Consider the following 14,102-nt stretch of genomic DNA (forward strand, 5'->3'; position numbering starts at 1 on the left):
TAGCTAGCTCGTCTACACTTCCCGTGCCTCCTCCTCCTTCTTGTTCTCAGCGGCAACATGGGTCTCCGAATCGTCAGAGCAAAAGGACACTGTGTACGGGTCATGCGTCCTCATCATCTGTATCAAATGCACAGAGGAGGTCAGTAGTGACGCTCAACGTAACCATGTCCTCGTCTGGCAAGGTGAGTGGCACCCGATCCTTGTTCCATGAGCATCTCAAAGCTGATTTAGCCATCTAGCGATCCTTCCACTCGTCCGCGTCTTCATCTGCATCTGCCAAGGATCCGTACAATGTCCTGGGAGTCAAGAAGGACTCGAGCGCATCTGATATCAAAAAAGCTTACTACCAAGTATGTAGGATTCGAGGTACACGACAGAATCGGTACTGACGACTCTCGCAGTTGGCTAAGAAATGGCATCCCGATTCGAGCAAAGAACCTGGTGCGAATGAAAAGTTCGTAGAAATTCAACAGGCATACGACGTGAGTGTTCATTGTAGTCGTTAAGAAAGGTACGGCGTCTCATGCCCTCTCGTCATCCAGATTCTCTCCGACGAGACCAAGCGACAAGCCTACGATCGATATGGTGAAGCCTCTACTCAAGAAGGATTCGACCCGAACGCCTTTGCAGGAGGAGCAGGTGGATTTGGAGGTTTCCAAGATTTTGGATCTGCTTTCGGTGGACGTCCCGGATCTGCTGGAGACTTGTTTGAATCTCTATTCGGAGGCGCTTTCGGTGGAGGAGGTCCCGGTGGACCTTTCAGCGCTGGAGGTCGAGGTCGCCCTATGCGTGGCGATCCGATCGAAGTGGCCGTTCAGATCAGTTTCTTGGAAGCTTGCAATGGAGCGTCGAGAAAGCTGAACATTACCCCGGTGGTCGATTGCCATACATGTTCTGGAAGTGGATTGAAAACTGGTCAAAAGCGAACTCAATGTACGACCTGTCGTGGAACTGGCAGTCAGACCTTCCAGGTCCAAGGCATGTTCATGTCAACTACATGTCAGACGTGTGGAGGTGAAGGATCGAGCATACCGCGGAACGCCAGATGTGGAGATTGTGAAGGTGTGGGTCGAGTCAAGGAGAAGAAGGAAGTCGTGGTGGACATTCCAGCCGGTATCGAAGATGGAATGAAGATCCAGATACCAGGTATGGGGGATATGCCACTGTCCGCATCGGCGGGGGGATCAAGGGGAGATTTGAACGTCCGCGTCAATGTCAAGGCTTCTCCGATCTTCCGACGACAGGGCACAAACCTATACCACGATGCCAAGGTACCTCTGCATGTGGCCATGCTCGGTGGACGGGTGCGTATACCTACATTGGAAGGCGATGTCGAAGTCAAAGTCAGGGAAGGGACCCAGAACGGAGAAGAAGCAGTGATGAAGGGAAGAGGAGTCAAGAGCTTAGTTGGAGGCAGATTGGACAGGGAGCGAAGGGGAGATTTGATCATCTCGTGGCGGGTGCAAATACCTAGGTGAGTCTGGGCCGTAGAGGAGGGAGGTGATCCCGCTAATTCTATTCAGGTCCCTTACGACATTCCAACGCAAGATACTGCAAGCGTACGCGGACGATGTTTCGGGTCTGACTCCGAATATCTCATTCGATGTGCCTCCGCCCTCGACACCGGAGCAGCCTTTGCGAGGCACAACGACAAATGGTATGCCTTCATCTCAACAGCATTCTTCCACTTCATCTTACCGTCCGTCTTCTTCTTCCTCTTCCTCCTCCTCCTCCCCTTCGTCCAGCTCTAAGCCTAGCTCTACCTCTGAGGCCGATCTGCAATGGCCTGATCATACGTCTGATAAGCACGATGACAGCCTAGCGGGCAAGGCGGCCTCCGCTATTGGGGGAGCCTTGGGCTGGGTGGATCGACTTCTGGGCGGAGGTAGTGGGAGGAAAAAGTAGACGCGATCCTACGAGAATTCCATTTCCTTCCCCTCTGTATTCACTCAGTGAGCCAATGCCGTGACATGTGTTGACAAAGGTGCGCTTTCTTCTCTCGTTCAGGTCCCAAATCGAGCATTGACGCGGAGAATCCAACTCAGGGGTCGGCGTCTGCATCAGCATCGAATTCAGAATCAACGTCAGATAGTCAAGCATCATCATCACACAATGAAGCGGAGTCTGAGAGGGAGACGGAGCAGGTGGAAGAACCTGAGGAGAGGCAGAGAGCGGCTGGATAGTAGCTGAGTTTGAGGTCATCCACCATAGTGTAGCATGTCATCACCACTTTTCTTTTGAAGCTCGTGATTCAGGACGGGTCGCAGCGTCTGGTCATACCGTGACGGGAGGCATAGGCCCGATGTGAAAGGGCCATTTAGGGATGTCCTGTCTCATCAGGGCTAGGTATCGATCCAAAAGGGCCGTTTTCCGCGTGAGATGGTGTGCTATTCTCGATCATTCCTCGTGATAAAACTCCGAACATTTCGGGTCAAGTACGAGTCTAGCTTTTGTCCCATATACGGGAATAGATCCCTCAACTCCAAATGAGATCCCATCCAACCTTGACGTCAATTGAACTTCTTCCTTGTGGTCGACGGGGCGTGATGAAGCAATTTTGGCCGCACCTTTTGCTTCCGCCACCCGAGAGGGGAAAAAACGTGCCAGAAAAATGATCGTCGATCATCATTCAATTGTCACGTTGGTGGAGGACACCGAGAGTACGTAATACTCCATTTTGAGATGTGCCTGCCGTCACCAAGTGACGTCGGAGGGGTCGGAGGATAAAAGAAGATACGGGGTGGAATGCTGCGGTCGGGTGTGGAGCCATTATAGGATTGTAAAATGAATTTTGTTCGTTGGCTGTGCACGTAGCAGTTGCAGTAGCAGCAGCAGCAGCAATAGCAGAGAGTGATGGTGGAGGCGGGGAGCATGAGAGCAGAGGAAGAACCAGCTATAGTTTGCAACTAAATCTTCTCTCTCTCGGTCAGATGCGACGAGCTTTTGGGCGGGTGAGAATTTTTTGATCGTCATCATCCATCATCATCACTTTTGCATTGCAGATCTTCCACCTGCTCCCCGTCACAGATATATATAGAGAGAGAGAGGAGGCGGCGATTCAAAAGTTCCCCTGCTCTCTCGGATTCATTTTCACCTCAACCATTTCTGTCTCACCGGACCACATTGACGCGAGACTCTGACGACGCAACGACGCAAAATGCAGTTGAACGGCAGCAAAGCACCTGGGAATTTCTCAGAGAAGGACCAGGGCAAAAAGAAACCATTTGCCAAGCTGAGAGCAGCATGGGGTGACAACAATCTCAGCCCGAGAATGCTCAAGTTCAAGAATCGTGAGTTGGGATGTCGTCTTTCGGCCTCGCGCATTGGGTCGGAACCGGGAGCTGACATTTTCTCCTTCACAGACTTCATCGCCATGGTCGGTGAATACGTCGGTACCGTTCTGTTCATGATCTTTGCCCTCGGTGGCACCAATGTGGCAAATATGCCCTCCACCAACGTCACTGGTCAGACGACATCGGGTCAAAATGGATCTGAGGCCACTGCAGCCAACACTTCCAATCTGTAAGTGTGGCCCCTGGGTCACCATCTCGCCCTTTTCATGTTTGGCTGATGTGCTGCTTCAGTCTCTACATCGCCCTATCGTTCGGATTCTCCCTCGCTGTGAACGCGTGGATCTTTTTCAGAGTATCTGGAGGTCTGTTCAACCCGGCGGTGAGTGGACGCGAGCTGTCAAGGAGGCTAACCCGTGGCCAGGTCTCCCTCGGTATGGCTCTGGTCGGCGCTCTCACTCCATTCCGTGCTGCCCTTTTGACTTTTGCTCAAATTCTCGGAGGTATCACTGGATCAGCTATCATTCAAGCCTTAACACCTGGCACGCTGAATGTCCGAACTCAACTCGCCGACAGCGTTTCCGTCGCTCGAGGACTTTTCATTGAAATGTTCTTGACGTCTCTGCTCATGATCGCCATCCTACTTCTCGCCGCAGAGAAGCACAAAGCGACATTTATCGCTCCTATCGGAATCGGTCTCGCCCTGTTCGTCGCTGAACTCTTTGGAGTCTACTACACCGGAGGTTCCCTAAACCCTGCTCGGTCGTTCGGTCCTTCCGTCGTCCTGCGGGACTTTGACAGTTATTCCTGGATCTACTGGCTCGGACCCGCTCTCGGAGCTACGATCGCTGCTGGCTTCTACAAAATGCTCAAAGTTCTCCAATACGAGACTGTTCTAGGACCTGAGGACGGTGACAACAACGAGGAAGTCGCCGGTTTCCAGGACACTTCAGTGGAAACAGGCGACGAGAACGAGTCTAATGACGCTCGAAGCGCTGAAGAGGGACGAAGTCGAGTCATGTCTTCTGACACCGACCGTACTCTTGCTCACAATTCGCTCGATGGAAAATTGTCTCCCCATAGCTCTAACGACAGTACCACGAACAATAAAAAGGGACCGAACGAGCCTCGTCGAATGGAAGAACGATTGGACAGGATTGAAGAACTCTTGGCGCGACTCGTCGAATCGCGCCCGTCACCTAACAGCACCCCTCAGGGTGGCCGTCGAGTCGCCTAGACGGCAGGCTTCTCCCCGGATACTCACGTATCTCGATATCATCTTTTGGACTGGTTCTCTCTCGTAAACACGATGGTTTCTCACCCCTAACGACTTCGTACATGATGATCTCCCCCACAACAACTCGCGCCGCTATCGGATAGGCTTTTAGTCCTCGTCATTCTATTCATTATTGTAGCCACTAGTAACTCTGTTTCGAATGCATATGTGTGATCTTCGATTCGCTGGCTTCAGAGGTGGAATGCAGACTAAGACCAGGATATGAGACATTTCCATATCTCACATTCCGCAGACATCGTGATCGCCGTCGAACAATATATTCAGACTAGTAGACTTCTTTCGGAATGTTCGGCTTGGCAAGGTCCAATCTGCCGATCCCTCACCGACTGTCAGCTGGGATATATCACACCTCCCCGGGATTCGTGGCAAGGATTGGGGCAACATCAAGTTGACCAATGGTCTAGACTTCTGTGCATTGCTGCGACTCTGCTCAAACATTACGACTGAAAGGATGACCAAATGTTCATCGTCCTTTGTAGAACTACTCCACAGCTTCGATATAGTGGAGAGCCAGACTAACAACATCGCTCAGTCTCGCACCTTAGCGTTGCGGTCCCCTGATCCCAGTTGACGTAGTATAAGACTCTTGAAGACGGCATCATGCAACTGCACAGCTTGTAAGCTCTCTCTTACGCTTTGTGATGCACCAATCGCTCACCCAACTCCAGCTCCCATCAGCACGAAGCCGCTCGAGCAGTTGCTGAGCTCATTGTTTCCCGTATCAAGGCCTTTGGCCCGAATATGAATCGGCCCTTCGTACTATGTCTACCTACAGGCAGTACGCCCGTCCCTGTTTACAGGGAACTCGCTCTGATGTGTATGAACGGGGTGATCTCGTTCGAGGTAAGAGCGATGTCAATCTCGAGCAATTGAGTGTCTTACGTTACACTACTCCTCAGTTCGTCATTACCATCAATCTCGATGAATACTTTGGCCTGCCGGCTGATCATCCGCAAAGTTACGCCTACTTTATGGAACAGGAATGCAAGTTCAGATCCCGATGACGGAGTAGAATGCATGCTTACACCCATTCCCCCCTTCCCCCTTCCCCCTGTTTAGTCTTTTCCAAGGTCGACATTCCGCCTTCTCAAACCCATCTCTTGAGCGGGATCAACCCTGATCCAGAATTCGAATGTGCAAGGTACGAAGCGCTGATCGAAAAGCTCGGCGGAATACACTTGCTGTTCGCGGGCATCGGGGCCAATGGTCATGTGGCATTCAACGAACCTGGTTCAAGCTTTGGCAGTCGGACGCGAGTGGTAGCTTTGGACGAGGACACAAGGAGGGTCAATGTGAGTCTTGAACCCTGAGCTCTGACCGCAGGCCCCACCATCTTGTCGACCGGACTCGCTCACTCCGGCCTTCTTAGGCGAGATTCTTTGCCTCGGTGGACGAGGTTCCGACTCATGCGTTATCAATGGGCCTAGGCACAATTCTCGACGCGAGGGAGATCATCGTACTTGCCACAGGTGCCTCCAAACGTCACGGCGTCCAAGAAGCCATTGAAGGTCCTCTGACTCATCTAGCGAGTCTCAACGCCTATCCCCATAAATATCACACACTGACTCCCTCTCCGTAAAGTGTCCCGGAAGTGCGCTTCAGCTGCATCCAGAAGTGTCCTTCTTCACTGACTCTGAAGCTTCTTCGCGTGAGTCAAAGTTGCCCTGCACAGTCAACTTGCTCATCTTGCGCTTTCCCGCCAGTTCTGGACGACCGGACTAAACGATACCTTGGTCCTCAGCCAAGTCCACTCTCAGTCGATCTTTCGGATCCGAATGGACCAGTGCGATTCGGATCCACACTTCAAGAAGATCTCATGGGACATTTCCCACCACTCCCACAAGGTCGGCTCACATTTGCCTCTTGGCAAGGATTTAACAAGATGCCGACAGCGACGCATCTCGACAAAATCACTGAATCTTCTTCATCTCCTCTTTCTGATGGTCATACTGAAGTATCTCCAATTGAAACCGAGGAACAACTGATCACCCCCGAGGTGCCTCCTCTAGAGATCAGAGCGTTCCAAATGCAAGTCATGCGCAGGAAGTCTGGCCTCAAACTCATCACGAAGCTACCGTTGACCCGAGGCAAGACGAGTCCTGATGATCCAGTCGTCGAGACAAAGGCGAATAAACTTCGGGACGAGAATGTTGACGTCGAGGCGCACGATCTTGCGGATGGACAGAACGCTACATTGCTGATGCAAGGCAAGCTGCAAGTGACTGAGGATGATGATCAGGTGCCAGCATGGTAGACTGATCTAGCGAATCCCCTTAGACACGCCAATATCAGCACAATGTATATGCAACATGACCCTAAGACTTGAGCACAATTCAAGAACGATCAAAACTACCGTATGCGACAAAACCAAGGATATAGACAAAGCCACCGAATATTGATTGCCCTGACATTCATACCTCCGCAGTGGTTCTCCGTCCCACACCCTCCCGCTCGAGTCGCTTCATCCCTTCCTCTCCGATCGTCTCGCGAACCATTCTGAGAATGTCCGGGACACTCTTGCTGACACCGGCAAATCCTCCGATTTCTCCAGATCGCACAGCTCGATCCTGAACAGAGAGGACATTGTATAGTGCTGCGATTTGGTCGGCCTGAAAGTGTCAGCGAATGCGCTGAGCGGGTGTACGCACCTTTTGTTCGATCGTGTCGATGACTTCCTTCAGATGCTCAGCCAGGACATGGCGTTTGGTGACTGCCGAGGCAGCATCCATGATCTTGTATTGATCTGCAAGTTCTGCATAGATTCTGCATTGTCTCAGTCTCGCAGTACACATTGACTCACGCTTTGTAATGCTTAAAGTCATCCTCCAATTCCTGAACGACTCTAGCCAAGACAGTCTGTGGACGGACCGAATCTCTATCATTGGCCAGAGGAGATCGTCGAGTCGCTCGACTGCTTGTCGCCTCTTGTCTTCTCATCGGCGAACCCGGCCGGTCCAGAGCAGCGAAAAACTCTTCCTCGTCTTCTGCCCGAATGGAGGGGAAGGGGCTCTCAGGACCTTCTTCATGCGTCAAGGGTCGACTCTTGCGAGAGGACTTCAATGCTTGTTTCTTTGTGCCAGAAACGCGACGCGAAGATTTCGCAGGAGTAGCGACTTCCTCGTCCGATGCCGGGGAAGTGAGAGCGGGCGCTCTCTGGATTCGACTGGCAGGAGCTGCCGAGGGCGGCATCAAGGTCACTGGATCAGCAGCAGCAGCATGCAGGCCTTGTCGGAGTTTTGACGGTCCAGGCGTGGGTGGCACAGTGCTCGCAGACCGCTGTCTCCGTTCCACATCTTTGGCAACGCGTTGCAATTCGTCATCGTCATGGTGAACACGAGTAATCTCGCCGTGTTCCAGCCGCACAGTACGTTCGTAATCTTTGGCGACCCGTTGCAACTCGTCATCGTCATGGTGAATACGAGTAGCCTCGCCGTGTTCCAGCCGCACATTACGTTCGTAATCTTTGGCGACCCGTTGCGACTCGTCATCGTCATGGTGAACACGAGTAGCCTCGCCGTGTTCCAGCCGCACAGTACGTTCGTAGTCTTTGGCGACCCGGTGCAACTCGTTGTTTGGGGTTCTGATTGACCGCTCAGGGTGTCGTGCAGCTTCTTGGCCAACACGAGTGGCGTCGTGTTCCATCCGCACGGTACGCTCCTCGCGGGCTTGACGCCGTGTCTCGAGACCTTGCTCCACAATTCCACCGAGACGCTGGATCTCTCGGCTCAGGCGTTCAATTTCCCGTCGTAAAGCAGCGAGCTCATCGCTGACAGACCGATCTACTCGTGCTGAAGCCAGTCGACTTTCCGTCTCTTTTAAACTCGCTACAAGAGCCTTCTGTTCCTCCAACTGGGATGTGAGTCGAGCCAGGTGGGATCGTAGCGAGCGAGTGAGATCCTCCAGGGCTGAAGACCGTCAGACCAGGCCATGGAGCCAAACCAACATGACTTTACTCACCCGTCTTCTCCTGGATCGCCTCTTTCAATCTGCCATCGCCGTTTTTCCGGGCTGAATGCACTTCTTCCCTAGCCCTGTCCAACTCGTCTTCGAGCTCCTTCACCCTTCGACGGGACAACGACGCCTCAGTCTCTAGCGCTCGTAATCGAGCCTGAAGCGAAGCAAGAGCTTGCGGTATGCTGGCTGTGCAGTAGAGTCAGCACACACAACTTGGACGCATGAGACAAATCACCCCCTGGCTCTTCGCTGCCGACGTTTACGTTCTTATCCAACGAGCCAAACTTGCCACCCTTGGCCGGAGTCTCCAACAACCCGGTCATCCTAGTTAGGTCCCCGTCGAAAGCCCTGGCAGGGGCAGAGGCAGGTCTTCGTTCCTTCTCAAGATTCTCAAACTTGCCCCAGACTCGCGTTGCAACCTCATGATTGTGCCGTGTGGTTTCGCCTAGAGGCGCTCGAGACGAGGCTCGTCTGCTGCCCTGGGTATGCTTTGCATACTCGTCTCCGGACCCAGATGCTGACCGGGAAGAGGGGGGAGAAGGTAGAGGATCGTTGCGATTCAAAGTAAGGGATAAGTTGTGCTGCTGCTGATGCTGGAGTGACGACAAAGGCGAAGGAGACCGGGGTGATCGCGGCGGCGACATGACGGCGAAGGGCGACGTTGGACGTGGCGATAAGCGCTGAAGAAGGGTGTAAACATCGCATTCCCACGGGAGGAGGCTCACCATGGCTTTGCCGAGCTCGCCTACGAGTCTCCCTAGACTACGCTCCGGATCAAACTCGTCACCACTTTCCCATGCTGCATCACGCTTGGTCCTGTAGATGCCCTCGCCAAGCGTGACGGCGCTAACATGGTGTCCGGCAGTCGACACAGGGCTGTCTGCGAGATTGCTTACTCTACTGGCTGCAGACGACTGCCGATGCGCAGCTCTAGGAGTTCCATGAAGACCCCGACTGAAATTGTCACGAGGTCTGTAAGCTGTTGGATGAATCGATGGATCAGGTCGACCTGTGTCGCCTTCTCCGAACGCTCTGGGATATTCGATGGAAGAAATCGAGGTGAGGGAATCATGATGTGGGTCTGCGGTGGCCGTAGACTCAGTGGAAGTGATCAAAGAGGCAAGCGATAAGGTATCGAGGTCTTGGTCGACTGTTGATTCTAGTCGTCTCCTCTCGAGGTCTGTTCTTGAAGGGAGGATCGGGTCCATAGTAGGAGACTGAGCAGTGTTTTTCAACTGCGAGGGGGCAGACGCTCTCAGAGATGCAGTGTGACCGAGCTGACCAAGGAAGAAGGGTTATGTGGGTATGCCAGTGGACGGAGAGACTGGAGAAAAAAAGAGAGAGTACCGAAGAAAGGGTTGATTGAGAAATGAGAACAATCAAATGTTTGGTTCAACAAATCACTCGCGAGAGCGGAAGTAAATACACCACGTGGATTCTGGAAGACAAACATCCGTGGCAGTGAGGCGGTTCCTTTGGACATATGCATGAGTGCGAGATGCGGGACTGTTGGACTGGAATGGATCATGTATGCGATCTCATGGTGTCAATGTCATCGCTAGACCATCCCTCAATCATCATACCCCCATAAGGTCTTCTCTCTCAAACGAAGAGCGTGTCGCATGTGGCCTCGAGCTAGCTAATCTCACCCACACCTGGTCCCGCAGTATGTGTGTGCAAAGTTGCAGGGCTGAAAGAAACCAAATGGGTAGGGGCAGTCAGTGATGGAAGCTGAGTCTCGGGATGCAGCTACAGCCATACTCGTGTCCCTCCTTCGCATGCGAGGATTTGAGCTTTTGCACCAGATCTCGGCTGCGGTGTTGGAACCGGGGAACCGGTAATATACCTGCCGACTATTTATAACTTTGCCTCGGTTCATATGAGAGTGAAGTCGCGAATGACTGCGTGAAAGGTACTCGACACCTCTTGGACCTCACGTCTCGAAGACAGGATCTTTCGCTCAGCATGAGTGCACAAGGCTTACATCGAGCCAACTCTGGCCATTCGTACAAGAGTTCGTCTAGTGATGAATCCTCTTTCGAAGATCACATGGGGTCAGACGCGAGACGAAGTATGGATGATGAGAGGCGAGATTTACCTCCAGGATGGGTCAGATGTTTCGACCCAAAGTGAGTGCAGGCCATCTGTCCATGGTGAAAAGAATGAATGTTCCACTGACACCTATCTGTACAGGACTGAACATCACTTTTACGTCGAAGAAGCGACGCGTCGATCAATCTGGGTCCATCCTTACGATGACCCCGAATACATTGCTTCTATCCCCGATACGCACCCTGCGCACCCAAATTCGGAAGAAGCACAGCAGATGCGACGGACGATGATGGAGCAACGAGCAAGATACGAAGAGCTTAAAAAGGCTCACGAGCAGCAAAAGCAGTCGGGCACAACTCCACACGACGCCTCCAAATTGGATGAGCATCATGAAGATATCATCAAGTCGCTCAATGCTCCACACGAGCATAAAAGTTGGTTACAGAGACAGAAAGACAAGTTCAAGATGAGTCACGAGGAGAGGAAGAAGCACAGGGAGGAAAAGAAGAGACTTGCAGCGGAACGCAGACAGAAACTCAGGGTGAGCAAAAGTCCTTCACAATGGACGAGGAGTGTCTCTGACCATATGCACAGGAACAACAAGCAGATTGGATGAGACGTAGACAAGAGTTGGCTCAAAAACAGATGGAGAACCCTCAACGTACGTTTGCATGAGGCTGGCAAGGAGACAGAGCTGATCAAACGTCCAGAATACGGATATGCTTCAGACCCGTATGGCTATGCACCTCCGAATCAGCCGTACAATCGGGCAGCCGTGGATCCATACGGATACGGTGAGTAGCGCTTGGTGTGTCTGCACGTTGTTGTTGACCCGTATATCAGGTTACGGCGGGGGATACGGCTACCGAAGCGGATACGGTTACGGAGGATATGGAGGCCTGGGAATGGGTCTCGGAGCCGGTCTGGCGGGTGGTCTCCTGCTTGACGATATGGCCTTTGGTGGGTCGTCGGATATTGACGGACATCTTTTCTGAATCTTTCTCCAGGTCCTGCATTCGGGTACGGCTTTGGGTACGACCCCTTCATGTTTGGCGGATTCTGGTAGAAAGCTTGAAGCGGTTTCCAATGACATGGGGTGAGGGAATTTGATATCTACATGCAATCTTGGGGATCTTGAAACGGGGGGTCCGCTTCCTGTCTCCCTTGAGGCCACGACTGCACAATCAAGACTACATTCAACTACGACTACAAAGGCCCAGGCGCTTCACCGCTCGACGCCTGTCTTACACCGGTATCCTCGTTTGCATCTAGTATACCTTCGCCTTCTGGCAAGGGTAGCGGTTTGTTGCTCGCTTCTATCCTGTCAAGTTCACTCTGGAGACCTCCCATAGCTAGACTGGTTCCGACGTTGTCAGATTTAGGCGGAAGTTCCGGCTGTTCCGGCGCTGGTGGTCGACTCGGATGAGGTTCAACCTCCCGAATAGCCGCTTGAGCAGCTTGCCACGCCTCGAGATTCTGAGGAACACATTAGCATTCCTCTGTGCAAAGTTGTACGGCCCTCACTTGACGACACCATTCGTGATGCACCTTGCTGAGCTGGATGGTGAGCTGACGCAGATCTGCCACTTTTTGACGCTGAAAGCGATCGAGATCCGCTTGCAAAGTCGTGGAGGCGTATTTGAGGTCTTGTGCAGAAGCTTGCAGAGAATCCTCAAGCTATGTGATGAGCGGTAGTCGATGCCAGCTGTCTCACCTGTGAGATATTATCCCTCGTCTTGGCGATATTTGCCCTCCTAGTCGCCTCCGGATCCACATCCATCATGCCACTCAAACTGTGCTTGACAGCATTTAAGAGTCCAAAGCTGCTTCCGCTCTTCCTCGAGCCTCTCGCTATACGTTCCTGTCGTTCACGATCCCTTTCCCGCTCGCGCTCCCGCTCCAATGCCCGTTCTCTCAGCTGTTCGGCGTTCTCGTCCGAGCTGACCCCATCCACGGCCTGACCAAGCAGACGACTTCCTCCTCTCTCTAGAGCATCATTGAGCCTTCTCGCCTCCTTTTCCGCATTTTCAAGAACGTCTAGCTTGTCTTTCTGGTTCTCGAGCGCATCTTGGACCAGCTCGAATTGGACATGCTTTTGATGTCTGAATGCGAGGCGCGATCGTATGAGTGAAGCGAACTGGGCATAGATATGCAATGGCTCAGTCGTCGTTTGCTCCCATGCTTGAAGCTATTCCCGCATGAGATGGGATCAGATTCTCGTTGAACTCACCAGCGCAGCCGTGGCAAGATATTCCGAGTCAACCGCTTGTCCGACTTTCTCTACCGCCTCGCCTAGCTTGCCAGATTCCACAAGACTGAAGCCATTCCACACCGCCCCAAGCTCACTCAAATCCCCTGCTCGTTCTCCCCAGCGCTTGACAGTGCGTCGATTGACCTTTTCCATGGTGCCAGAGAAATGCGCCTGAAATTTCTCCGTAAAGATTTCAGAATCCATGAAACGGGTATCCGGGTGCTTCAGTGGATGATTAGGCGATGGCGTCGGGATCAGATGATGGGCGATATACGTCGGAGCAGTTGAAGATTGAGGCGAGGACGACGGGGACTGATCTGAGCCTTGGAAAGTGGGATTATGGGAAGGGGCATGGAGAGGACTTTTGGGTAAGAGAGAGATGGGTGGAGAATGCAATACTTCAGACTATGACAAAGTTCAATTGATACACTTCTTCGAAGGAGAGTATTGACTCACCCAGCTCACACCGTCTTCAAGGAATCTATGCAACACGTGCTCCCCGCCCAGGATTGGATGTCTGATAAGGCGTCGGAGGAAGTCCTCGAGCAGCCGTTTACGTCTGGCAATGACGGTCGCATCTTCCTTTGCCTTTGTCTGACCTTTTACAGCATAGTCGGCGATAGACTGCTTCGAAGGAATTGGAGGGATAATGAGGACAGGATAGAGGCCAGTCAGAGCCTGGTGCAAGGACAAAAATGCGGAATATCGCCTTCGCGTCGTATGCGACTGCGGGAATGTCAGCCAGACCTGGCAAAAGTAGGATCAAGCTCACGCCTAGACGGATTACATAGGTGATATAGGTCGCTGTACCTCCCTCTGTCGTTTTGAAAGCATCAATGATGCTGACATCTTCCCCCTTGGCAATTTCCTTGTCTCGTTCGCAACAGAAGCCCTCCTTCGCCGGTGGTCCGCTCAATCTCGACGAACCGCGTTTAGGCTCCTTGCTTGGATCTGGAAAGCTGGCTCGATGGGTCGGAGGTGGTGATCCAGATGCTGCTGAGAAGTGTGAATTGGTAGTACTCAGACGTCTTGTAACGACTGTAGGGATGGGTGAAGAGGTCGAAGCGCGCGGTGGTGGTGATGACGTTGTTGAAGGAGCGGAAGATTCCGCTCGTTGAGGTGTGTTGGCTCCAGACTGCGATGGGGAGGCCGAGAAAGGGTCAGGCCCACTAGTAGCATCCTCCATGGTGAGACTAGGTGGCTGTAGAGCGAGATCTAGCGTAGCCACGATGGATTGGATCGGTGAGGATGTCAAGAC

The 14,102-nt window shown here is 52.6% G+C and overlaps 6 protein-coding genes across 6 annotated transcripts; 4 read left to right on the top strand and 2 right to left on the bottom strand.

Moving 5' to 3' along the window:
• Nucleotides 1-164: 164 nt before the first annotated feature.
• BD324DRAFT_651871 (hypothetical protein) lies at nucleotides 165-1,905 on the top strand (the record flags this gene model as incomplete). The annotated part of the gene is made up of 5 exons (XM_022018405.1): nucleotides 165-182; nucleotides 240-350; nucleotides 402-482; nucleotides 543-1,474; nucleotides 1,524-1,905. 5 exons carry the CDS (start codon nucleotides 165-167, stop codon nucleotides 1,903-1,905), a joined length of 1,524 nt encoding a protein of 507 aa, XP_021870091.1.
• A 1,148-nt stretch (nucleotides 1,906-3,053) lies between these two features.
• On the top strand, nucleotides 3,054-4,747 carry BD324DRAFT_629685 (aquaporin-like protein). Its single transcript, XM_022016241.1, has 4 exons — nucleotides 3,054-3,290; nucleotides 3,363-3,522; nucleotides 3,585-3,672; nucleotides 3,715-4,747. The coding sequence occupies exons 1-4, from the start codon at nucleotides 3,158-3,160 to the stop codon at nucleotides 4,525-4,527; spliced, it is 1,194 nt and encodes a 397-aa protein (XP_021870092.1). The 5' UTR covers nucleotides 3,054-3,157; the 3' UTR covers nucleotides 4,528-4,747.
• A 71-nt stretch (nucleotides 4,748-4,818) lies between these two features.
• BD324DRAFT_514189 (hypothetical protein) lies at nucleotides 4,819-6,285 on the top strand. Its single transcript, XM_022012970.1, has 5 exons — nucleotides 4,819-5,204; nucleotides 5,256-5,430; nucleotides 5,487-5,571; nucleotides 5,647-5,879; nucleotides 5,957-6,285. The coding sequence occupies exons 1-5, from the start codon at nucleotides 5,188-5,190 to the stop codon at nucleotides 6,164-6,166; spliced, it is 720 nt and encodes a 239-aa protein (XP_021870093.1). The 5' UTR covers nucleotides 4,819-5,187; the 3' UTR covers nucleotides 6,167-6,285.
• Nucleotides 6,286-6,998: 713 nt separating this feature from the next.
• Nucleotides 6,999-9,749, bottom strand: BD324DRAFT_651874 (hypothetical protein; the record flags this gene model as incomplete). The annotated part of the gene is made up of 6 exons (XM_022018406.1): nucleotides 6,999-7,196; nucleotides 7,236-7,350; nucleotides 7,388-8,492; nucleotides 8,545-8,727; nucleotides 8,777-9,221; nucleotides 9,267-9,749. The coding sequence occupies 6 exons, from the start codon at nucleotides 9,747-9,749 to the stop codon at nucleotides 6,999-7,001; spliced, it is 2,529 nt and encodes an 842-aa protein (XP_021870094.1).
• A 584-nt stretch (nucleotides 9,750-10,333) lies between these two features.
• On the top strand, nucleotides 10,334-11,725 carry BD324DRAFT_629703 (hypothetical protein). Its single transcript, XM_022016242.1, has 5 exons — nucleotides 10,334-10,670; nucleotides 10,735-11,134; nucleotides 11,188-11,254; nucleotides 11,304-11,553; nucleotides 11,601-11,725. The coding sequence occupies exons 1-4, from the start codon at nucleotides 10,507-10,509 to the stop codon at nucleotides 11,393-11,395; spliced, it is 723 nt and encodes a 240-aa protein (XP_021870095.1). The 5' UTR covers nucleotides 10,334-10,506; the 3' UTR covers nucleotides 11,396-11,553; nucleotides 11,601-11,725.
• BD324DRAFT_629706 (hypothetical protein) lies at nucleotides 11,726-14,080 on the bottom strand. The gene is made up of 6 exons (XM_022016243.1): nucleotides 13,617-14,080; nucleotides 13,301-13,570; nucleotides 12,824-13,249; nucleotides 12,308-12,781; nucleotides 12,118-12,270; nucleotides 11,726-12,069 (listed from the first exon to the last, which is right to left on the bottom strand). The coding sequence occupies exons 1-6, from the start codon at nucleotides 14,028-14,030 to the stop codon at nucleotides 11,800-11,802; spliced, it is 2,007 nt and encodes a 668-aa protein (XP_021870096.1). The 5' UTR covers nucleotides 14,031-14,080; the 3' UTR covers nucleotides 11,726-11,799.
• Nucleotides 14,081-14,102: the final 22 nt, after the last annotated feature.

The sequence above is a fragment of the Kockovaella imperatae genome (genome assembly GCF_002102565.1).
Source record: "Kockovaella imperatae strain NRRL Y-17943 chromosome Unknown BD324scaffold_9, whole genome shotgun sequence".
Taxonomy (NCBI): domain Eukaryota; kingdom Fungi; phylum Basidiomycota; class Tremellomycetes; order Tremellales; family Cuniculitremaceae; genus Kockovaella; species Kockovaella imperatae.

Excerpts from the sequence above, each read along its gene's own strand:
- BD324DRAFT_629706 (XM_022016243.1), bottom strand. The coding sequence starts at position 14,030 with ATGGAGGATGCTACTAGTGGGCCTGACCCTTTCTCGGCCTCCCCATCG. Across the intron at positions 12,782-12,823 it reads ATCTTGCCACGGCTGCGCTG|CTTCAAGCATGGGAGCAAAC; the intron begins GTGAGTTCAACG and ends ATGCGGGAATAG. Across the intron at positions 12,070-12,117 it reads ATCACGAATGGTGTCGTCAA|AATCTCGAGGCGTGGCAAGC; the intron begins GTGAGGGCCGTA and ends TGTGTTCCTCAG.
- BD324DRAFT_629703 (XM_022016242.1), top strand. The coding sequence starts at position 10,507 with ATGAGTGCACAAGGCTTACATCGAGCCAACTCTGGCCATTCGTACAAG. Across the intron at positions 10,671-10,734 it reads GTCAGATGTTTCGACCCAAA|GACTGAACATCACTTTTACG; the intron begins GTGAGTGCAGGC and ends CTATCTGTACAG. Across the intron at positions 11,135-11,187 it reads AACGCAGACAGAAACTCAGG|GAACAACAAGCAGATTGGAT; the intron begins GTGAGCAAAAGT and ends CCATATGCACAG.
- BD324DRAFT_629685 (XM_022016241.1), top strand. The coding sequence starts at position 3,158 with ATGCAGTTGAACGGCAGCAAAGCACCTGGGAATTTCTCAGAGAAGGAC. Across the intron at positions 3,523-3,584 it reads GCAGCCAACACTTCCAATCT|TCTCTACATCGCCCTATCGT; the intron begins GTAAGTGTGGCC and ends GTGCTGCTTCAG. Across the intron at positions 3,673-3,714 it reads GAGGTCTGTTCAACCCGGCG|GTCTCCCTCGGTATGGCTCT; the intron begins GTGAGTGGACGC and ends ACCCGTGGCCAG.
- BD324DRAFT_514189 (XM_022012970.1), top strand. Across the intron at positions 5,431-5,486 it reads ACGGGGTGATCTCGTTCGAG|TTCGTCATTACCATCAATCT; the intron begins GTAAGAGCGATG and ends ACTACTCCTCAG. Across the intron at positions 5,572-5,646 it reads CTACTTTATGGAACAGGAAT|TCTTTTCCAAGGTCGACATT; the intron begins GCAAGTTCAGAT and ends CCCCCTGTTTAG.